At 38.4% G+C, this 24,422-nt stretch overlaps 3 protein-coding genes across 3 annotated transcripts; 2 read left to right on the forward strand and 1 right to left on the reverse strand.

Moving 5' to 3' along the window:
• Window positions 1–1,772: 1,772 nt before the first annotated feature.
• On the forward strand, window positions 1,773–4,557 carry marchf2 (membrane-associated ring finger (C3HC4) 2; the record flags this gene model as incomplete). The annotated part of the gene is made up of 4 exons (XM_083887999.1): window positions 1,773–1,954; window positions 2,641–2,836; window positions 4,076–4,285; window positions 4,399–4,557. 4 exons carry the CDS (start codon window positions 1,773–1,775, stop codon window positions 4,555–4,557), a joined length of 747 nt encoding a protein of 248 aa, XP_083744125.1.
• A 4,728-nt stretch (window positions 4,558–9,285) lies between these two features.
• On the reverse strand, window positions 9,286–13,479 carry LOC310926358 (ras-related protein Rab-11B-like). The gene is made up of 6 exons (XM_083888476.1): window positions 13,427–13,479; window positions 13,260–13,327; window positions 11,167–11,362; window positions 10,893–11,086; window positions 10,382–10,462; window positions 9,286–10,063 (listed from the first exon to the last, which is right to left on the reverse strand). The coding sequence occupies exons 2-6, from the start codon at window positions 13,297–13,299 to the stop codon at window positions 9,918–9,920; spliced, it is 657 nt and encodes a 218-aa protein (XP_083744602.1). The 5' UTR covers window positions 13,300–13,327; window positions 13,427–13,479; the 3' UTR covers window positions 9,286–9,917.
• Window positions 13,480–15,482: 2,003 nt separating this feature from the next.
• LOC310926132 (signal-transducing adaptor protein 1-like) lies at window positions 15,483–24,171 on the forward strand (the record flags this gene model as incomplete). Its single annotated transcript, XM_083888233.1, has 11 exons — window positions 15,483–15,569; window positions 18,292–18,363; window positions 18,453–18,572; window positions 18,674–18,730; window positions 19,286–19,434; window positions 19,532–19,666; window positions 19,920–19,989; window positions 20,936–21,038; window positions 21,146–21,430; window positions 22,693–22,830; window positions 24,128–24,171. 11 exons carry the CDS (start codon window positions 15,483–15,485, stop codon window positions 24,169–24,171), a joined length of 1,260 nt encoding a protein of 419 aa, XP_083744359.1.
• Between the last annotated feature and the right edge of the window lie 251 nt (window positions 24,172–24,422).

Consider the following 24,422-nt stretch of genomic DNA (forward strand, 5'->3'; position numbering starts at 1 on the left):
TTCGTGAGGAGGATATCTAAGAGGCAGCAGCTGTTTATCAGTGTGCTATACTGTACGTCATACTCGCTGCCACAGATGATCCCACTTGCTTTCACAGTGGATTAGCAGATGCATGAGTAAACTGGCTCTCTTTTAAAATGACAGCATGTCTGTGTGCAGATAATGAAAGTATTCGTACATGTCAGGAAATGATTGGCTTACAGATGAATTATTTTGCGACATGAAAGGTAAGGTTGCCTTCAAGTTTAATTCTACTAAAATGATTGCATTTCATATCATATTAAAGTCTTCTCTGACCAAACATTTAATTTCCTTCAATTCCTGAATGTCCAGGGACCCACAAAATATTTTATTTCCCTTCCTCCAGATGATGATGTTGTCTGCAAATAATTTAAATAAAAAATGTCATGAATCATTACGTTAAAAAAGGATAGTCATTTCTGAATAGATTTGTGGCGACGGAAGCTCTTTATCCAATAAAACATTCTTCCTTTAATTCCGGCATCATGAAGCTTAAATTAACTTCTTCCCTCATATGCTTTTTGCAATATCTGAAAATCCTGCAATTACAGCTTAATAATTGCTCTCTTAACTTCCTGGTTTTGAACTGACTATTGTATTTCTACCAATTCTAAAACCACTAAGTACTCACTCACTTCAAGAACATAAACCAGTCTTTTAGTAACCATTCAGGATTCCCCTGGTTTTAAAATTGAAATCACCACTGCATGTTTCCATATACGGCCCCTACATCAATTTCCTATGGCCCACTACTTGGGCTATTGCTTGATGTTTTTTTTAATTAATAATTTCATTTATACTGTCAACTATTAACCATTCTGTTTTACAAAATTATGTGATGTATACATCTTGGTAGAAAAGCATCAGACGTATCAATGTAAAAGACTGTTTCGTTCCCTTAAAACCCAGGCACATATTAAACGGATGCTGCACTAGTGGTAAAAAAAAAAAAAAAAGGACAATCTTGGTCACAAATATAACTTCCTCTTTTCAGTTTTGAAAGTTTCCTCTTAATCTTAAACCCACTTCTCCTAGAGAGCTTGACTAATGAATGAAAATTTTTTCACACATTTTAGCAACTGTTCCTCTGATGATAGTCCTAAGAATTTTCCTGAGCAGGATTCTTACTAAGAAGAAATGACACACAGATGAAAGGCCTCATCACATAAAAGGACAAGGCTTCTTCTAATAGTATATTATATATAATATTATGGGGAGATGATGGGATGAGGTGGAGGAGATGAGAACGTATATAATAGACGAGGTAGTGATGGTGTTTTCTAATTCCAGAAGATGGCAGTAATGTGTAATGTAGTGGATGCAGGCTGCCGTTAAAACTCCATAGAAGAAGAAAAAGAACCGAGTTCATAGCTCAGGCTTACATTAGTGTCCTATGACGTTTGTGAAAGTAGAACGTTTGTGTGTTATAGTGTGGATAATCCAGTTTGTAAGGATCACTTTTAAGTTTAATATGCTGCTTCAACTTCAGTAATGTATCATAAATTGTTGTGAGCTTTCTATTAATAATCAGATTATATTAAGTAGCAGGTAAAATAATGTCCTAAAGATGAGTTGCTACTTATTCAGTGTGTTTTGTATAATTGTGAGAATCTCCACAGACATTCTGACAGTTGCTGCCTCTGTGTCTCTCCTTTTCTCCGTAGAATCTAAGCATTTATAATCCAGAGCAGAGCAGAGCCTGTGCACTGTGCTCCATCTGGTCGGCCAGTGTGTGTGTGGACACCGTAACCATGACGACAGGCGGCTGTTGCCACCTGCCCGGCTCACTGTGTGACTGTGCCAGCGGCACGGGTCGGTGGAAAAGTGTGGAGGACGTCAGCGGTGAAGGGGGTCAGGCTCTCTACGTCACCCAGGTCACGGCCAACGATGGACGGCCGCTGTCGTCGGTGCTCAAACCCATGAGCTCACAAAGGTACGGTTTACTCGGCGCTAATCATCTCATGTCAGATTTTCTTATTGTGGTTAGTGTCATCAACATGACAACTAGAAAAGCACTCACAAAGGCAAAATGTAATCACTTGTTCCTGGTCCCATTGTGGACATACCCTGAAAATTTCATCAAAATCTGTCTGTGACTTTTCGAGTTATGTTGCTAACAGTCAGACAAACAAACTCTGCAAACTCTGGTGAAAACATATACCTCCTTGGCGGAGGTCAGTTAAAGGTGATTATGTAAAATATAACCATTTGTGTTTAGTGTCAATTACTGCAAGCCTCTGATGCTTGAGTAACAATCCATCCCTGCTGCTGTCAGTGATGTCATCTTGACTAACTTGTCTGTTAATACTGTTAGAATTTGCTTCCCTACACCCTACATTACCTCATGTGTGCGAGGAAGGCCACATTCAACTAAAACGCCTAATCACACAAGCAGAACTGGTGAAGTTTTGGCTCCTGGTCGTATTAAGTGTTGTGGAATATGAGACAAGTTTCTCCTAGAATTAGTGTCTTACCCCTGAGACTGAGAGACTAGTATTTCACTGAAGTTTGAGCTGGTGTAATCCTGATTTTCTTTGCTGTGTGACTGCACATTTAAGTGTTATGATTGTATTAATTTCAGAAGCTGTTTCAGTTTTTTGTTTTGTGTTTTTCCCACAGCGACGGTCCCATATGTCGTATTTGCCATGAAGGAGGCAGCATTGAGTGTCTCCTGTCCCCGTGTGACTGCACAGGAACCCTGGGCGCCGTGCACAAGAGCTGCTTAGAGAAGTGGCTCTCGTCTTCCAACACGAGCTACTGTGAACTCTGTCACACGGAGTTCAGCACCGAGCGCTGTCCACGGCCTCTCATAGAGGTAACAAAGGTCAATGTCCTCTGCTTTGTCTGCATCAGTCTTTCTTCTTCTTCTGTTGTCATTCGCTGAGCTGCTTGGGGGGTAAATGACTGTGTGTGTGTGTTTGTAAGGCAAAGTCGCTTTTATTTCTTCTATATATCTTCTCTTTCAGCTTGATTGTTCACTGTTTTTAATAGTCAGTATTTGATGACTTCCTCATCGTCAGTGTCAGAGTGTCAAGTACTTGGTGTGGCCTCCACTTACACTTCAACAATAGCAACAGTCTGGCTTTTTTAAACCTGAATGGAATGGAACCATAGTTAATGTCACTGGAAACACCTGTTATATGTGGAAAATGTGTGGCTTTTGTGAAATTAGTCAGATTTATTTAAAGGTCCCATATTATGCTAAATCAACTTTTTAATCATTTTAATACTTATATTTGGGACTCTGGAGGTCCGACCAGTCGCCAAATGTGAAAAAAGATGACTCACTCATGTTTTTGTGGTCCTCCTCAGTCACTAAGTACAGGAGATGAAACACGCGATGTTGACTTCAGTGTTCATTGGGACGTCACAAGACGCTAAATTCATGGAATTGTTGTCTCGCGGAGCTCCCTTTTGTCCTTAAAACACCCGAGAGCGCTGGCAAAGGGAACGGTGTCTGAAAACCGGAAGTCTGCGAAGTCCACAAAATGTTCTATTCTTGGCTCCACAGTGCAGCACAGAGTCCTACTCAAACTTCCAGCCTCAAAGGGTTTATCTGTCCAGTGGATACATGTTATATATGACAGCAATGTGCCTGCTAGAGCCTGCAAATGATCACTTTTCCAAATGCTAACTGCTGTTAGCTCACAGTAGCCTCTGTGGCTGATGTCATTTCCTCTCCCTTAAGTTTTGTTTTACTTTTTTAAGGTGGACCTAAAGAGATACTACTAAACAGGGCTGTTTAAGCAGGGTGATTGGGTGCTTCATCCTTGGTATTTTGACCAAAGCATGTCACAGACATGTTCATTAGGACACCAGGGAACTAGTTTAACATGGAGAAATAGGGAATAATATGACCCCTTTAAGACACGCTTGATCAATTAATACACGTTCTAATAGCTGAACTCACTGGACGCTAGCAAATAATATTTGAGGCCATCTTTCAGTCACGTCAAAATACACCACCATTAAACCAACAGCTAAAAACACAGATTCTCTTTATGGACTTCTCGCCAGAAAAGGCCGTCTAATTGTCTACTTTTAAACTCCACAGTGGCTGCGGGACCCCGGTCCTCGTAACGAGAAGAGGACGCTGTTCTGCGACCTGGTGTGCTTCCTGTTCATCACGCCTCTGGCAGCCATCTCAGGCTGGCTGTGTCTGAGAGGAGCTCAGGACCATCTTCAGCTGGGAAGCTGGCTGCAGGCGGTGGGCCTCATCGCCCTCACCATCGCCCTCTTCACCATCTACGTTCTCTGGACCTTGGTAAACAGTTAATTTACATACATTTAGAACAGAAACACTTACTCGACGATGCTCTGTGCGTTTAAATAATTAAAGTCCTGTCCTCCTCTTTCCCTCCCCGCTCGTCTCCGCAGGTGTCGTTCCGCTATCACTGTCAGCTCTACTCCGAGTGGAGACGAAGGAATCAGAAAGTGCGTCTGCTCATACCTGAAGCAAAGGAGTCTAACTCTTCCCAGCATTCTTTGCTTTCTAGTAAACTGATGAAGAAGCCTCCCAGTGAGAGTGTAGTATGAGACCAAAATGGAGATGCTGATCGTGGCGGATTTTTTTTTCAATGCATCATGGCTGCCAGCAAGACTTAAAAAGAAGCACTCGTGAGGTTTTGTGGTTGTGTTTCTCCCCTTTTTTTCCCCCCATTAGGTTTCTTTTTTTTTCTTTTTTTTTTAATCTATCATTGTACGTTTGTCGTGATGGGTCTTTACCAAGCTCATGCAAAAGCACTGAAGAAGGGAACAGCACTTGAAAGACACATGAACACAATGTTGTCAAAGGATGTGATGCTAGTTCATCACAAGGACCAGAGAAGGGAAAACACTGTGAACTGTGAGGTCGTGCACAAACGCATGCAACAACTGTTGATAGTTTTTTGGGGGGATTCGCTGATTGTAATATCCTTGTGAAGAGTGAACAGATTTACTATTCCTACTGAAGTAGGCTTTAACAGTGTCCTCACAGAGGTTCTTGTATTATCAGCACTTAACAAGTAAGTCTTTATATTAAATAGACTGATTTAAAGAAATAAATCCAAATGGCTTTTAGAGGAAAATATCTCCAGGAGTATTATTTAGTGGTTGGTGCAGTTCACTAAAATATCATTTCAGTTCTTTCATAATTCAATCAGGGACACAAAAGCATGTTGTATGATGGAAGTGATTGTTAGGCATCATGTATGAAAAGGGTTTTTTAGGCTTTGCTCAGACTGCAAGAAATGTTGCCGAGATTGTTTTTGAAAGTCGTAACAGGGATCAAATGAGATTTGTACAGATGCATCTCACTTTGACTGCACTGGCTGCACAGAAGTGATTTAACGTACACCAACATGTTGAAAAAGAGGGCTGAATCATTAAGGTTAAGGGGTTCATGATATGAATACTGCGTGTAATACATTTTTAAAAGTGAAAAATGAATCAAAAATGAATTGGGGTGATATGCTTATTGCATTTTTTGTTTTTTGCAGATTTAGCTGCAGTCTGACCACAGCCAAATCTAAAGTTAACCTGTAACAGTGATGGCTGATACCTTATGCAAACACCACTTAGGCCAAATCTGACACTTTATTATTGATATTATTGTTTTTGTATTATCCTTTGGAGGATCCCATTGCTCTTCTTCTCAGTCCATTTGATGGGTGTCATTTTTTATTTCAGTATGTTGTTACTGAGCAGAATCGGCTTGTTTGTGTTGTTGGACAGCGAGAAACATACTCGCATCTCTCTCGCTCTTGTGTCTTGTGTAAATAGCCGGTGTGCAGTTTAAAATCACAAACTGGAACTAATCTTGGTTTCCATTTTACACGTCATAACGTGATCCTCTCTTTAACCTCTTTTAATTTTCTTCTTTCCTTCTAATTTGGGTGATGAGGAGCTGGTTAATTACCAGTTAAAACGAACTGTGGTTCATATTGTTCATCTTCAACGACGAGGTGTGTAGCACTAAGAACGATGTTGAATCAAGCCGAAGGCCACAGACTCAGAAGAAATGCAGGTGTAAAAACCTCAAACTCAGTATTATTGTATATATCTTATACATTTTTGTTTGCAATATCTTGGCTATTGTAAACATGAGAGCAACAAAGCAAGCTTTAATCTGACGATTTAAACGAATCAATCCTCTTGCTGCAAACAATTTAAAATGTAATTTTATTATTTTCTCTCCAGCACAGACATTTATAGCTTTGGCACTTTTATTTTTGATGACTCAAGTCAAGATGAAGACTGTAGTCCAGTCGTCTGGACTGTAGTGTTTGTCGCCTTTTATTTTGAGTTATAAGATATATTTGTATTCACTTAATAACAATCAGACATTGAACAATTGGCGTTTGGTGCGAGGAAACTTTAGAGGTTTATTTAATTTATATAATTTCCCTCAATATCAGTATAAGAAAGGCACAGTATGTATCATTTTGTGTTTTGCACACAGTTGAAATGTTTTAATGTTTGTTGTTTTCTGCCGATAAAGAATTAACGTGGTTTTAATCAACCACAATGAACTGGTTTCTTCAAAAGGGGGAAAAGTCAAATGTTAATTATCTGACTTTTCATCACAATGATTATTGATATTTACTAATGTGAAAGACATTCTGTGCGGTCCTAGTTTCCTCCTGCAGTGTGTTGACTCATGTGCAGATCTGAGAAATGTGTTACTTCCATTTCATGGAAAAAGAAAAACAGGAGCTCACAATGTTTCTCTGTAATAACTGAAAACTGATCAAAGCAAAGTTTAACACAAATGAAACCTATACGTGCTGCAAGGTTACCGACACATTTGTCCACATCTGTGCTTGACCTTGTGGTTTTAAAATGACAGTAGAGGCTTAACGGCTCATTGTTGTTGTTGTTGTGCAGCAGCAGCAGCAGTGAACAGGAACACGCTGCATCACAGCGCTGTGCTGTGTTTAATGGGAAATGGACATCACAGCTGTTTGAGTGCAGATAGTGCGGCTGTTATTTCCTCATCCTGGCTGCATTTGGCTCATAGCGAGGTCAGTGTCGCACATACTGACCTGCTTAATCATTTTGTTGATTATATCCCACAATACTATGCTGGTCTGTTTGTCATCAACAAGGCTTTACTTTGAGTGTTGATTATTCGGACATGGATTTAAAGGGTAAGGGTTACAGTATTTTAAAATGGCCTACAAAAAAAGAAACACAATTTCAAGAATAATACAGATACAGATAATACAGTAATACAACGGTACAACAGTACTTTTCCTTTGGAGACCTGAGCTTCTGATCGTAGTCTCTCCAAAGAGTTTCACTTTTCACTTTGTAAAATCGTTTTTTCTGTTTTATTTCACAAAAAAACATCATGTTGTTGTTACTTATGTTAAAGAGCATGTGTTTGTAATGTTTTACTTCATGTATTGTTTGGAGGGTGACTTTGTTAATATACAGTATATTGTTTCTTGCAATTCACATTTTACCAATATCACGATGTAAAGGGGGGGGGGTTCTTCAATGATATTCTGGCACCTGATAATAATAAACAAACAAATAATAAAAAAAAAAATTTTGATAAATTACATACAGTGGACTGACGTGTGTGTTTTAATAACAGGACATTTATCACAAACAGGTGTTACATAGTGCTACCATGGAATGAGAGAATGTCACAATGTTTTTTTTTTTTTTTAATTTTGTCCAAAATGTGACCCCTATGTCATACATTTATTTGTAAAAAAAAATTTTTTAGTCCTAAACGACAAAAACGTTATACTATACTATGTCGTCCAAAATCGGAAAAAGAAATTTAAATTTTTTTTTTTACACCAAAATGTGACAAAAACGTCACACTACACTATGTCTTCGACCGCAATGTCATACTACACTATTTCGTCCCAAATCTGACCATTTTTTTGAAAAAAAGAAATTTGGCCCAAAATTTGACAAAAACGTCATACTATACTATGTCATCCAAAACCGGAAAAGAAATTTGAAATTCTTTTTTTAGCCCAAAATGTGACCAAAACATCATACTATACTATGTCATAGACCGCAATGTCATACTACACTATTTCGTCCAAAATCTGACAATTTTTTTGAAAAAAAAGATTTTGTCCAAAATTTGCCAAAAACGTCATACTATATTATGTCGTCCAAAATCAGAAAAAAAATTGAAATTCTTTTTTTAGCCCAAAATGTGACCAATAGTCATACTATACTATGTCTTCGACTGCAATGTCATACTACACTATTTTGTCCAAAATTTGACCATTATTTGGGAAGTAAAAATTTGGTCCAAAATTTTACAAAAACGTCATACTATACTATGTCGTCCAAAATCGGAAAAAAAAATGTAATTCTTTTTTTAGCCCAAAATGTGACCAAAACGTCATACTACACTATGTCTTCGACTGCAATGTCATACTACACTATTTCGTCCCAAATCAGACCATTTTTTTGAAAAAAAGAAATTTGGCCCAAAATTTGACAAAAACATCATAATTTCACCAAAATTTGCCATATGTCATACTATACTATGTCGTCCAAAATCTGAAACATTTTTAAAAAAAATTTTTTTAGCCCAAAATGTGACCAAAACGTCATACTATACTATGTTGTTGACCTCAATGTCATACTACACTATTTCATCCAAAAGCTGACCATTTTTTTGAAAAAAAGATTTTGGTCCAACATTTGACAAAAACGTCATACTATACTTTGTGGTCCAAAATTTAAGAATTTTTATGAAAATACTTTTTGGTCCAAAACACGTCATACAAAAAAAATTTCGTCCAAATTTTGAAAAATAAGTCATGTCACTGTCATCCAAAATTTGACAAAGAAAAAAAAAATTGGTGCAAAATTTGACAAAAAGGTCATACTGCAGTATGTCGTGCAACATTTGACCAAAAAAAGGAAATCAAAAAAATTGGAAAAAAAACCAAAAAAAAAACATTTTTTTACAAGATTTGACAAAAAAAGTCATACCAGTGTCGTCCAAAATGTTTACAAAAAAAGGTCAAAAGAAAATTTTTGCCCCAAATTTGACAAAATTGTGAATTTTGAATGTCATCCAGAATTTGACAAAAAGTAAAAAAAAGAAAATGTCCAAAATTTGACAAAAAAAAGTCTAAACAATTGTTTTCACGTTTGAAGTTTTTTTTTAATGTACAAATGTCATGTACTGTTTACTTTTACTCCCCTCAGTCACAGCGTCTCTAGGGTTAAAAGGGTTTAATCGGCTAATCGAGAACAGATTCTTATATTTTTTTATATAAACTGATCATGTCTCACGTGTAAAATCTCAACCTTAAACAAAAATGAACTGTGTTTATCTGTAGTACATATAGTATCTGTGAAATGTGGACAAATTGAATCAGGATACTTGCAGGGAAATTGAGTGAGAATCATCATCACACAGCTTTTGTCAAGAGTTTTATTGTAAACACTTCTTAAACTGAAATTCAAAAAATGACAAACTGAACCAAATACTCTTCAATAAATACCTAACAAGGATGTGTTTCTTTTTGGCATGACAACTTAGAAAGTAAGAACCACAGCGTCAGAAGGCATAATACTGTTTTTACCAGGCTGTGGTTCATTTACGTAGCACCACCAAGTGGTAACCACTGAAATGTGAATGAGAGCAGCTCAGTACAGTACAAAGTTCACGCAAGTTGCTTCTTAAAGACAGCGATGTGTGCTCTGCTCCTGCTTTGCAGTTAACTGCACACCGACTCCACGAACGGCTCGAATGACCACGTGACACAAAGGCTTTTTGTTTCCTTTCATCAGCAGAAGAGAGGAGTTCAAAAAGTATTATATAAAACATAAAGAAAAGAAAAAATACAGTGATGAAGGAGTAGAAAGTGCGCAGGTGATGTGATGTGGATGAAAGGGTGAGTGTCATAGGATTGACTGAGTGAGTGTCACAGACTCTGGCAGCACTGGAGTTTGTTTCCCTTCTGCCCATCAGTGGTCGGTGGGACACTTATGTCCACCACGTTATTGCCTGGAGACTCATCGTGTGCTGATCGGTCTGCTATTTGCTTCTGTGACACAATGCGGTAGATTTCTGCAGATGAAAACCAAAAATATACATTTATGTGGATTATTGTTGCTGCTGATGTTTTTATTCTGCCTCGGTTTTGTCTTAATGGACAGAAACAATGTTACATTAACTGTATGCTGCGTCCTTCATCTGAAAACAGGCAAGCAAAACTATCAGACCTGACTGAGGGAGCATTTGCATTTATGCAGCAGCAAATAACTTTTCCTAGTTTTCCTGAAGATTCTTCATAAACATTCTGATATAAAAATGTAATAAATGATAAGTACAGTATGTGACACACGTGCTGATAAACTACAGTCGCCTGGGTCTGGCTTGTCTTACCTGTTAAAATGCTCTTAAAGGCTTCTTCTACATTTGTAGAGTCCAATGCTGACGTCTCAATGAATGACAGAGTGTTCTTTTCTGAGTGGGAAGACAAGAGAGAGATATCTTAAACATGTTCTGAATCACTGGATCAGATATAGGGTTGGCACGGATAACACTTTTTTGTGTCCGATAACGATACCAATATCACAAAATCAAATATCTGGAGATACCAATATCAGTCCGATACATACAGTCCTTTTAGACCTTTTAAACTATGAAGCTGTTAACTGTGTAATAAATATTCTTGCAAGAGGTTTGGATTGTACTGAATTTTACAGTTTACAGCGATTTTGACCAGTATCGGACCGATATTTTTTGATATCGTATTTGAAACAGCTTGAAATTTCTCAAATGTGTTGTTACCAGCGTCATAGTTTAGTCTTGCACTGATATCAGTAGATACTCAAGTGTGACAAGATATCAGGCACGTAATAGTGTTAAAGTGGGGGCACCTGATGTTATTTACCTGAGAAGGCCCGAGCCTCGTCAGTGGGCACGGCTCTGAGGTGTCTGAGGTCGCTCTTGTTTCCGACCAGCATGATGACGATGTTGTTGTCAGCGTGGTCCCTCAGCTCCTTCAGCCAGCGTTCAACGTTCTCATACGTCAGGTGTTTGGCGATGTCGTAAACCAGGAGAGCGCCGACTGCTCCCCGGTAATACCTGGTTGCAACAGGGAACTAGATTAGAGTGCATCGACACACTACGTTGTTAATATGAATAAATAAAGAAGACAAGCTCACGCTGAGGTGATTGCTCTGTAGCGTTCCTGTCCAGCCGTGTCCCAAATCTGAGCCTTTATCATCTTGCCGTCCACCTGGATGCTGCGGGTGGCAAACTCCACCCCGATGGTGCTCTTGCTCTCCAGGTTGAACTCATTTCTCGTGAAACGGGACAGCAGGTTACTCTTCCCCACGCCGGAATCTCCAATTAGTACAACTGCAACGACATGCACACAAAGAAATTGAACCCAAACTGTTTTTGAAACATTCAAGGAAAATGTGACAGTTGGGCATCAAGACATATTTTGTTTACTATTCTACCCATGTTTGGAGCTGATAGTCATGTTCCAACTACAGAATACCCACTGTTCAATGATGCTACAATGATACTAGTATGATGTATGTAACAGAAGAGTCATTTAATATCTTTTAAACTACTAAACAACACTTACACACAATGTGAATATTATCTGGTTTATTTGCTTCATATAACAAATAAATCATTAACAATTAATCATTTTGGTTTGAGGACAAAATCAGTTCAATGTCTGGGAAACATTTAAGGACCAAAACAACTAATCAATTATTCCAGAGAATAATTGGCATTTAATCAGTTGCTGCCCTACTCTGTTTAACAGTTGAACTAATGATGGTGGAAAAAGATGTTTAATGCAAATTAACGCCACAACCACCCACTGCTACTGAAGCATGAAATTATGTACATTACATTAACTAAGTGGATGATTTTTATTATAAGAATAAAAAACAGTGATGATAAAATGTGACAGAGGTGTCAGGTCACCACTGAGTCGGCCGTGAAAGTGCTGACTTGTTTTTACTTTATCTTCTATCTTAGCAGACTTCAGCCTGTTGGGACTGGAGTCACACAGCGAGACGCTGCTGCCAAAAACCTGCTCACACTGAAACTCTGAGTCAACGCTTTCTCAAGGCCTCTCCTGTCATTGTGTTGAGTTTCCAGCAGCAGCAGCAGCAGCATTAAGACCTGAGCCTCTTAATACTTTATTTACAGCACAGATAGTCTACCCTCCTCAACTCTTACTTATAAGAATAAAAGAATTACTTATCCTACATTTTTTTTCTGTTTCCTGTGTCACTAAAGAGTTTCAAACACGGCAACCATATTTATTGAAAAGGAAATCCAGTTGCCTTCACATATCAGAAAGGCTATTGCTTTTCCTCATGCCAGTGCTGAAAAAACATTTCAAGTATATAGTCTTGTTATAAATGATATAAATACCACACTATTGTTAAAGTAATGACACACTCAGGGAAAGTACACGTCTGTGCCCAGGGAGAAAATGTGGGTTGGGTAGGCTACCCACAACAAACACTTCTAAATGTCACAACAAGACATGTAACACAATATAACAGTAAACCTTAAATGAATGTCATGTGATTTACTGTAATAGTGGAGCACTTTGACATAATAAAACAGTAACACACTGGCTGATTTTTATTCAGAAGAATGCCTCTTTTTCAGAGTCAGCAGCTTGTTATCAGGCAAGGTCCAAGTGAATGCTATTCTAGCACGAACAACCATGCCAGTTAGCACTTGTAGCTGGTGTTGTCAGTGATTATATGACTACATGAATTGAGAATTCTGAAATGTGATTGGCTGATTAAATATTTATGCTAACAAGCGGTTGAACAATAAAACCTAATAAAGTGGATTTACATCAGATTATATATAGACCTGCTTGCAGGTAGACCACTGTCGGAGCTCCTGTTTGGTCATTAAGGTTTAAAGCGTAGTTAAAAGTTGAGTAAAGGCAGATTTAATTTGCTTTATTCAAATCTAATCGCCTACTCGTTATTCTGACCACAGCACTCGCCGTACCCTCGCCCTACTTAAAACGTGGTAAATTAAACGCAAATAGAAGCAGCAACTACCTCAAATAAAAGTGAACGTGTCTATAATTATGAAAGGTAACTATGAAAAGTAACACTTTGTTAAGACTGCTAGCTACAATTAGCTGTCACAACCAGCTGATAGTACGCTGAAGTTGACGCAGCTAACGTTAGCATGCTAGTCTGAGTTTGCCACCCAAATGGCATCAAACAGCGTTTATTCACAGCGAGTTTACGCTCCTTACCTTTGAACAAGAAGTCGTACTCATCGTCTCTGTTGCCCATGGTCAGATAAAATCACCGGTGTGAGAGTCTGTGGCGATAAGAGATAAAACAAATAATAAAAAAATAAAGCCTCCCAGTTCTGCTCAGGGAGTTGTGCCAAGATGACAGGAGACAATGCGCATATTACGTAGGAAAAGCAGAGCAGCTGAGATTCAGAGTTACGACAGCGCCACACTGTCACGTGACTCCATTTCAATCCCAGCAGCAGGCGTCACATGACTAAGTACGGAAGAGGATTAGGGCCACGTGAAATTTTCGAAACAAAATAAAAAGTCTGATATATTTTGATAATAATAATAATTATGAGCAGAATAAGAATCGTTAAAATATACCAAGTGACCTCACAATATATATATATATATATATATATATTATTATATACATAAGTATAATAAATGAAATAAATAAAAAATAACGTGGACAACTGTAATTACAAAACCAAGTAACATGTAATTAAATTTACTGTTGATTGTACTATAGTTAATAATGTGGTAATTACAACTCAATATCTTATTATTACTATTATAAAAATGATTGCCAGATAACGATTCTCACCAAGAGACTGCGTTGACAGGAAATGCCCTCACAAAACCAACAGAGGGCGCCATCATCCCTACTCATCTCACTTTCCACTATATATATATATATATATATATAATGTGTGTGTGTGTGTACTGCCCATTGGTTCTTTAATTTTCTTAACAAATTAGCATATCTATCTAATAATATAAGTAATATAATAATATATTAAAAGTTAAGACAGGAAAAAGGACAAAGAGAATGTGTATGGAAGTTGTAGGGAATTTTTATTTATGATTTGTATTACCATTTATAATATTGATCACTATGCACACTATATATATGTGTGTGTGTTTTTTACATGTTTTAGAAAGCCTTAAAATGAGCCAACATTGTCCCCTCTAATCTCTGATGCACCAAAATAAAATAAAAAATCCAAGCTGAATACAATCACTGTGCTTCACAGATAAAAAAACAAAAAAACAACAATAACATTGGCATAGACAGTACTTCAGGCAGGATTTCTCTAAATCTCCACCCATTTTCTTATTTATGAGAGCAAATGAGTCATGACAATGACACATGGCTGACAACAACTGATACGTACATGTGTGATTGTGCCAGCTGTAATTATACAATTAATATGAAATCATTAAGTCATTAAAAAAAATCCCTAGTCGGGAATTTATAAACTACAAGCGAGTGTGTCCCTGTGAACCAGTGCATGGATTATACAATGTATGTTTATTTATGGATAAAAAAATGATTTCAGTTAACTCAGTTAATTGAGTTCAGATGATCAGTTAAAGGAGTCTCAGGCTGATTGTGCTGAGGTTGTTGGTGATTGGACCCACATTCAGCTCTAGACTTCCTCTGCCCTTGTGTGTAGTGAAGTGTAGTGGGAAGCTGCACAGTTTGAGCGTCAAAATCAACTTTTTTATTCAGGATGTGATTTTCTTTTGGCAATGTAGGCGTTTCCATCACCAGTTTTATATTGTGATATTAGGGTAAGGGGAACCCAGCAAAGACACTCCTTTTCTACATTTCTACAAACACTACATTTTCTTTAATATATATTTTACCTTAGAGGCCACATGAATGACAGTCAGTAGGACTTTTTTTTTTTTACCATTCTAGAGGAAATTTTAACACGTTTTTGTCCATTAGGGCACCACGAGTGGCGATTGCCCCCAGGGCCCCCCTCCTGTACACGACACTGGACTGTACATCTATAGAAATTTATTAATGAATATTGATAATAATTCCTAATAAACCTTAAAAGGTGTCGCATCATGTTACACCCATTTTATATAGAAAATTGCCTGAATTAGAAATCAAACAGGAATAATTAAAACAAAACAAACACACGCACGCACGCACACAAACAAAAGGACCATTGTTTTCCATTCGCGAGAAAGACGTGGATTATGTCATAAGTGTTTGTGTGCACCTGGGGAAATTTTGAAAGCGTAAACTTGCTCCACACTCTGACCAATCAGCACTCAGGAGACTGTCAGCGTCAGGGTTGGCCCCGCCCCCCTTCTGACCCCGCCCTCTCCGGGAAACTTTGTTACGGGGCAAACAGGACTTGGAGTTTATTATAGAGAAAACCTCACACACTCAGTTTGTCGGGTCAAAGTTCTGTTGAGTGTAAACACGTGGAAATGGCGAGGCGTAATGGCCGTCAGCGGGGTCAACTGCCCACCTGTTACTATGAGGGTTACCTGGAGAAGAGGTCGTTCAAAAACAAGGTGAGCTGCTGTTAAACAGAGATGCGTTTTCTGTGCAAACTGGTGTGCAACAGGTGCACTGCTATTATCATGGACTATAATACTATAGTTAATGATAATTAATTTTGTTTGTGTGTATTGTGCATCTGTATAAGGTTGACAAACACTGATCGTTGATCTTTAAAGATTGTATTGATATTGACTCTGATTAGAGCAGTCATTTCAATATTTGCCTTGTTGTATGTCAGACATAATTGATCAAACAATACAAAATGGTTGCTGATTGTGTTTAATCAAGTTATCAGTTAGAGGACTTGAAGTTCCAGCTTAGAATGACTAATATTTGAAATGGGAATGACTCCATGTCACACGTGGAGTCTGATACTGTCTTTATTGTTATTGCTTTAAATAGAGCTGAGACAATTACTCCATTAATCAATTATTAGAATAATCGTCAACTATTTTGATAATCGATGAATTGGTTTGAAGCTTTTTTCATTATTCAAACAAGACTTCTGATTGTTTTAGCTTCTTAAATGTGAATATTTTCTTAATTTCTTTGCTCCATATAACAAAGAAATCATTAAAACTGAATCATTCTGGTTTGTGGACAAAACAAGACATTCAAGAATGTCTTGTCGAAGGTCTAAGGACAGAGGATGTTACCAACCCTGTGAAGTCCCGTGAGACAAACTATGTTTTGTAAACTGTGGGCTATATAAATAAAGATTGATTGATTGATTGATTGATTGATTGATCATTTCCTGGTTTGATAATCGTCAGATTAACCGATTGAGAAAATAAACATAACAAAAAGTGGTGTCACATCCATTTCAAAATCATGATGCTACCGCTGTGGTAACAAATATTCAGAAATCCTCATTTAAAATGCTGATGTTTCTTCTTCCTATAATTTTTTATACCAGAAACACAGTGAAACTCCAGTATTTTGACTTTTTGACATACTGCTGACATGATTCCTGCAGTGTAGCAGACGTGCAGCAATTTACTCACGTATTTTATTTTCACGAGATGCATGTTAAGTTTTTGATTAGTTAGTTAGTTTCTGCTGGATTTCCATCCATCCAGCGATTATTTATTTATTTATTTATTTATGTATTGGGGTTCAAATGTAAGAGATGTGAAAACAATGAAACAAGAAGAAGAGAGAAAGAACCCCCCAAATCAAGACAAAGAAGTGGAACATTTCACTGCCAGAACCACAACAAAGGTGACGACACGCCTCTGGAATGTGTCTTTTTGTGGTTAAGGTCAGGTTTTTCCAGTGATAGGACAGAAGTCTGACAAATCTACAGGTCAACTGTGACAAAACCACTGCAATAACAATAGATTCTTTTGACCTTAAACTAAAGGGATTTAGTGTCTAAACTGTAAACTCTTTACAGAGAAAGACCTGAATGTAGTTGCATGAACCAAAGAGAGGGATTATCTTTATATAACTTACATTTTAGTTGCCCTACGATGGTCTGGAGATCCATCCAGGGTGAATACATGTTGGAGCCTACAGGTGATGAGAGTCGGTGATAAAATTCAGTGAAACATGTTTTCAGCACATGTGCAAAACAACTCTATCCAATACAGAGGGGGAGAGGTTTAGTTTTATTCACATTCAGATCAACCTTCAGTTGAAGCAAAGTATTTAAAACCTCAAAAAAACTCCTGCTTTGATAAGAGGTCTTATTACAAGTGTGTGTTCTGGTTACAGTCATTGACAGCCCTGCAGGTAAATGTGGGCTCGGAGTTGTTTTCAGCAGGTGGGGCAGCGTGTCATTATAAGGCTTCTTGAAAGTTATGTGGACTTTGAATCCAGACTCTCAGTGACACTTTTGTCCCAACTGGTCTGACTGCTTGTCAGTTCTCTGTGCCATAAAGATAAGGGCAAGGAAAGTAACAGGAACAAAGTGGAAGGGCAGGCTGGTAAAGAATAAATCACTGATACAAGACTAAACACACTCAGCTCAGCTGAAACTACTTGACATTATAAGGCAAACATGCTCCGATACGGACCAAAATTCCTCATCTCTACTGGAAAAGAGTCGTCGTGACGACACCCAGTCTCCTCCCTTCAGATCACAGTTATAAAATGTTATTCAAGGTCTTTGCTTGGTCTCACTCTCCCAGTTTGTCAATCTTTGAAAATCTGGCGTCAAAGTCCACAGAACTTACAGGAAGCTATATAATGACACACTGCCCCACCTGCAGTCCACAGAGATCAGTGCCAAGTCTCAATGAATTTCTATTTCACATCATAATTAACCCTAACGATGCTGTAACTGCTTCACTAAACACAGTAAAAGAGCCGTCACAGTCACATGACCAGGATATACAGTATGTGAGGGTTGCAGATGTTTTTGAAAAGGCTTGTTATGACTAAAGGTGGTAAATGTATCGGTACAAACATCTCATCAACAGCTAAGGTGTTAAAAAGAGGTAAAAGACTGAAGATTGATATCACTTTTTCTTTGTCTTCCTAAATGTATCTTTACGTAAACTAAATGAATTAGTCGACCTGTTTACCATCACCAGCTTCTCCCCCAGGTCAGACCAGTTCTGGCACTATTTAAAGCACACGAAGATCATCTTGTGGCTACAAACTCTTGACTCATCATCACATCAGATATGAGGTCACATGCACACGTGCGTCCTACTTATTAGCCTTGTTATGTTTAGTACAGAATAAATCCCCTTTTTCTAATTGTCATTTGTGTTTGTGTTTGTGCAGACGTCCCGCAAACTGTGGAGCTGCCTGTGTGGAAACATCCTTTTCTTCTTCAATGACAAAAGAGACGCCGATGTACGTTGTTTGGGCCAAAGTTATGACATGCACGATTATAAAACATATATATATATATATTTGTGATCGAGCATACTGTGTTTCCTCAGTATGTAGAGAGGCTGGATGTGAGCGGAGTGATCTCCATCGTGGACGACAGCAGCCAGGATCGGAACTTGGACGCAGCTCGGTTCACCGTCACCACTAAACAGGAAAACATCAAATTAACTGTGAGGATCTTTGAGTAAACGTGTCATTCATCATTTTTTTCCAAGTGTATTGCTCTTTTCACAGTTTCTTTTTTCTTCTTCATCCATTTGTTTTTCTACAGGCCCCCAATACAGAGGCCCGTGAGCTGTGGAAGGGCTACATCATCTCTGTGTCTAAGGTTAGTGATGTGCGACATTATAAATAGATTTAATCGTTGTTGAAAATCGGGGCTCTCAAACTCAAATGACCTGGGGGCCACTGAGCATCCGTCTGGTCAGGTGGGAAAAAAAAAGAAAAGAAGCCAAAGCAACTTTTAAGTAGGGGGTAGTGACGATATTTCACAGATTTTCAAAATAAAAGTCTTTGTTTTGATTTGGGACAATATAAAACTCTTAATAAACACAGGTTTATGATGCAAAACAAATCTATTCATTTAAATGAAATACAGAAAGAACTCATATTATAAGTTGTTATTATGTTAAGTTTGAGACGTCTTGTTTAAATGAATAAAAAGCACTTAAATCCATCCACTAGAATCACTAAATGCAAAAAGCAGTTACCATGTGATATTTGTGTTAATGTATGTGTACCTAATGTCGTGGATATATGTCACTTTGTATGAAAGCAAAACAAAAAAGTTTTTGCAGGGAAACAACATTACCATGATCGTGCAGAAAAGTGAAGTCGTAGATGCAGCCTCATAGTTACCTGACAATTACCCGTTTCCTTACAGTTGTCGGTGCCCTCCTCCCTCAACCTGCTCCCAGGTCAGCTCCACATGCTCAAAGTGGCAGTCGATCAGGAGAAGGAAAGACAGGAAAAAGCTCCTCTGCGCGTCTTCACCTCCAGGTCCTTTGACACTTCTGATACGGACGTGCCACCGTGAGTTACTATGAAGTACTCAAACAAAAAATACACACTCTTCCAGTGACATATGATGCAGTGATGTGTGTGTGTGTGTGTGTGTGTTTTCTCTCAGTTGTTACCACGGTGTGTCCCGGCTGGAGGCAGAACTGCTGCTTGAGAAAGAAAGCAAGAAAGGAAACCTGCTCCTGAGGCCTGGGAGTGCTGGGAACTCCTTCTCCATCACCACCAGACAGGAGGACCATGATGGGTATGCACACACACGCACACACTCATAGACATAATACACACCCTTAGCCTCTTACCTTAACCTAAATGCCCATCTCTAACTTGTAATCTCACCTGAAATGAATTCTAACCCTAACCCTAAAACTAAGTCCTGACTCAAATTTGAGGACCAAAATGTCTCAAATATTGGTTTCATTAACACTTTTATAAATATATATTTACGGTATCTACTCACATGATATATCTCACTGACTGCCTCTCTCTTTCTCTCGCAGCGCTATATTCAAACACTACCGTGTGTCACGTACACATGACGGGGTCTTTGCCATCGCTCTGGAAAACCCTGTAAGTGTTAAAGTGATAGTTCAGGTGTTTTTGAAGTGGGCTTATATGAGGTAGTGACACATAATGTACACTCACCATCAATGAAAACATGTCTGCCAAGTGGAGTCCCAAAGGAGAACTTCATAAAAGTCTCACCTAATAATAAAATTGGTAAAAAAATATGTAAAGCAGTCGCTCTCCTGCACCAAAGTTCTGCAGGAAATCTGCAGTTTAAGCTTGCAGGGACAGGGAGCTGCTGGTTTAGTTGCTGCCTCATTGGTTATGTTTGTGTCACTTTGGTAAATCTGAGTGTACATATAAACACATATAAACTCACTGATAGAAGCATCAATTGCTGTGCGCTGCGATGCAAAAATCTCTTGTTTTCTCTATGGAATCTTTGGTTTCTTGTCATAAACGACTGTTTAACAGCGAGAAAAAGCTGCAAAGCTATTGTGTAAGATGTTTTAGACTCGAGCAAGTGCAGATTTTTTTTTAATTAGCCGAGTCGTTTGTTAAAAAGTGTTTGAAGACATGTATCAGTGTCATGCATCGTGTCTTTTACTTAACTTGATAAAAATCTGCAGTAAATTCTGTAAACCAGCTCCAGTTGCATGATGGTGGAGAACAGGAATGTAATAACAAGTCGTACTTGATGGCCGCTGTTTGTTTTTTGTTTTTTGTGAGGCTTTATCGTAAATGGCGTGATGAGTAAATACAACATGTGTTTCCGGGATAGAATCAGGTCAAGCAACAACAATTACGGGAGACTTGAGCACACACGGTCACTCTGTCTGTCATGACTCACTGTGTGCAAAATGTTCTGGCACACGATTTCATTCTTTGTCCAATTAATATCATAACTATAATGTTGTGGTTAATGACTTCCTAGTACAATGTAGGTAAAAAAAAAATCCTTGTTTTGTTTTTGCAGAGTGAGTTCTAATGCATGCTTTCACCCATGCAGGTCCCATGTGCCACGCTGCAGGATGTGGTCAACTACTTAGTCGAGAAAACGGACCGAGTTCTGGTTCCTCTGCTCTTTGAGGAACAGTATGAGAAAAGCATCAGTACGTACAAACACATATTCACAACATTTGATCTAGTGTCAGTATTCCACATCACACAGCACTGGTCTAAGCTGTGGCTCAGTTTTTTCTTCTTCTTTTTTTAACAGCTTTTATTCAGTCGGACAACGAGAACGGAGAAATAAGTGTTCAACAAGCCCTGCCAAACATCGTCCCACCAAATGTCGTCCCGCCAAAAGTTGTCCCACCAAAAGTTGTCCCACCAAAAGTCGTCCCACCAAAGGTTGTCCCACCAAAAGTTGTCCCACCAAAAGTTGTCCCACCAAAAGTTGTCCCACCAAAAGTCGTCCCACCAAAGGTTCTCCCGTCAAACATCGCCCGTCCTAACATCGTCCGTCCTAACATCGTCCCGCCAAGTTTGCCTCGTAGACCAGGTAACTTTTTGAATAAATCCAATAACACACACACACACAAATTCAGCCACTACACGGTTAACACACTGCTCGTCAGACAAGTTTTCTCTGGCCTTTAAACATGTCCAAGTATGCAGGTGGAAAAAAAGAAATGTCTCCTCTCAACCCGCAAGAGCTAATATTTGACTTTCCCTGACGCAAAATAGCAATATTCAGAAAAGTGACCACGTGATTATGATGATCTGCTATTGCAGTGGAGTGTTGTGAGATTATTTCACGTAATGTGGATGGGATTCACATTGAGCTTTGTAGCATGTAAACATTTAACATCAAAATCTAATGTCTTCGATCAGATAAATAGAGTAGTCTACTGTAAATAAGACACTTCATGTAAACAGCACTTCGTCTGTAACATGTAAACAGGAATATATGACCATCTCGTATGAACATCATTATCAATCTTATTTGGATTATACAATTGGATTATTGATGTCAATGTTTTGCATTTATTGTTTGTTACCATAATCTGTGTGTTGATCAGTTTAAGACACGCGTCAAAATCTTAATCCATGCAGCAAAAACTAGATTAAGACATGGAGTATTTTAATTGTAAATGTAAATGTCTTAATCTGGAGTGTGGACAGAATGTAGATGATTGTAACATGTAAACAGGAATATGAATGCAGTATTCTATCAACTCATAATCTGGATTACATTTAGCTCAGATTGAGGTCAGATCCTTGTTGTGCGTGTGAACAAAGTCAGCGTGAAAAACAGTGTAAAGGCGTGACTCCACTCACTCAGTCACAGCTACACGTTCCTACAGAGTTCAGTTCTATGGACTTAAATAAACGAGCAAACGCACCTGCAGCAGTGATTCATCACTATTAAGACTGTATGTGACAGCAGCTGTTGTTTTTTTTTTATTACTGACTCAGCAATACATTTGTTTTCTTTTGCAGTAAAACTACCAACAACAGAAGAAGCACCGTCACTGGTTTCGGGGCCTGTAAACGAGTGTAAGTTTAACTCTAAATGCATCAGTCACTCTCTGGATTTTCCCTCTTACAAACACAAACAGGTTTGACTCCATTTTTTTTTTTTTACTCGCTGCTTAACTCACGTCTCTGTTCAAACAGTTGTGCAGACAGACAGAAGCACGGAGGAGGACTCGGTCGCTGCACTACAACGTAATTTCCATTATTTAATCCTTCATCTCAGAATAAAATCCCCTTTACTCACCGTATGACTAACATCACGTTTTATTTTTTCTCAATGGACAGAACTGAGGAAAACTCCCACCATTAAACCTCCAGTTCCTGCTCCTCGCAAATCACTTTCAGCAGCATCGACTCCCTCCCTCGCCTCCTCCACAAACCCAGAGCCGAGAATGAGGTCGCACACTGACCCTTTAGGACAGAGTGAGTGGAGCTTTTGTTTATCATCAAACTTTCCTTTAATTGTCTTTTCATTTTAAGCCGCAGTTATGAGCCGAATTAAAGTTCAATCTTACAAAAGAATAATCTTCTTGGCACAGAAGACAAAAACAAAACAACTGTGACAGCTTCTGGCAGCTTTCCCAAACTTAAGAACATCATGTCCCATTTTACGTTCTTAACTGAACTCTACTGCATACTGCATCTACCCATAACTTCAACACGTGCATTTTCCTTTCTACACTTAAAAATACACCAGTCCGTTGTTTCTAAGCAGCACATACTGTTAGTTAAATATGATCCCCTACAACAAATCACAACAATACATTAGATTATGCCTTCTGAATTTGAGGGGGTCAACAAATCCGGTGACACCTGTTGTACTCGGTCCATAGACTGTTCAGTATGGATTGTAAATAAATATTTTTATATTAAATTAAAAAACCAGGGTCCAGGCTTCCAGAGGTGCATTTAAAATCTCAAGGCATAAAACAACAACAAAAATCTGATTTGAAAGCACAGTTTAAATAAGTCAAAGTACAAAACTACTGCACTGTAACTACTGTATTTTATGCACATAAACAAAAACTGACAAGTGTTACAAAAGCATGACTTGTCAGTTCCCGTTGCAAAAAAAACCAAAACCTTACAGTAGTAAAGTGACTTTTTTTTTTACAATTATCCCAATATTGTAAACTAAATTGTGTTTTGGTCAGGATAATCGTGACATTAAAAATGTCATATTGTTCAATGCTTACTTAATTAAATTAAACCATAGATCATAAATAAATAAATAAATAAATAAATAAATAAAAAGTGGACATAGATTCCCAGTTTCCTCCCCTTGAAGCAAATCTGAAAGTAACAATACATTGGATAGCCACTAGGGGGCAATGCTGCTGCCTGCAAAAAGATCCATTTGAATAGAAGTCTATGGGAAAATTAGCTACTTCTCACTTGATTTATGATGTTGGTAAACATTTTCCTGAGCAGTTAATGGCCTGTAATGATAGTATTGACTATTCTTCAATGAATATGGTGTCAATTTTATTTTGTCATTTAGAGGAAAATAGATAAATGATGTGAGTGGACACCAGTGTAATTGAGAGCTGGTATTGTCCAATAGGTGCCTACATTTGCAAAAAATCATCATTGTGGCACTGACCAAATCACAAATCTCACAGCTTTGAGTTCAGATTATATTAGGTTATATTATTGTAACGGGCAGTTGCTAAGTGTTTAAAACTAACGTTTGTCTCTGTGTGACTGTTTTCTGTTGCAGCTATAGCAGAGCTGAAACTTCGGTTTGAACAGAGCGCAAAGTGACGTGAAACGTGCGAAAACCATCAGCTTCGGCGATGTTCAGTCGTCTCAGAGACCGTGTCTGCGAGAATGACCGACACACACGGAGACGGAGAGGAGCTGGTTTCCTCTCAAACGTCGATCTCCACCTCTTCACTGGCTTCCTGTCAGCAGAAAGGCTTCTCTGAGGCTTAACACTTTATCGACTCAGCCTTCTCTGACACTCGTTAGCATTAATCACCTGTAAACAGGGGCCCATTATCTTCACCACGTTT

This window comes from Microchirus variegatus, assembly GCF_963457635.1.
Source record: "Microchirus variegatus genome assembly, chromosome: 4".
NCBI classification, from domain to species: Eukaryota; Metazoa; Chordata; class Actinopteri; order Pleuronectiformes; family Soleidae; genus Microchirus; species Microchirus variegatus.

What these genes read in the sequence shown, in the direction of transcription:
- LOC310926358 (XM_083888476.1), bottom strand. Translation starts at nt 13,299, where the DNA reads ATGGGCAACAGAGACGATGAGTACGACTTCTTGTTCAAAG. An exon ending in TACAGAGCAATCACCTCAGC is followed by an intron (nt 11,087 to 11,166) that starts GTGAGCTTGTCT and finishes TGTTGCAACCAG; the next exon opens with GTATTACCGGGGAGCAGTCG. An exon ending in CTTTAAGAGCATTTTAACAG is followed by an intron (nt 10,064 to 10,381) that starts GTAAGACAAGCC and finishes TTTCATCTGCAG; the next exon opens with AAATCTACCGCATTGTGTCA.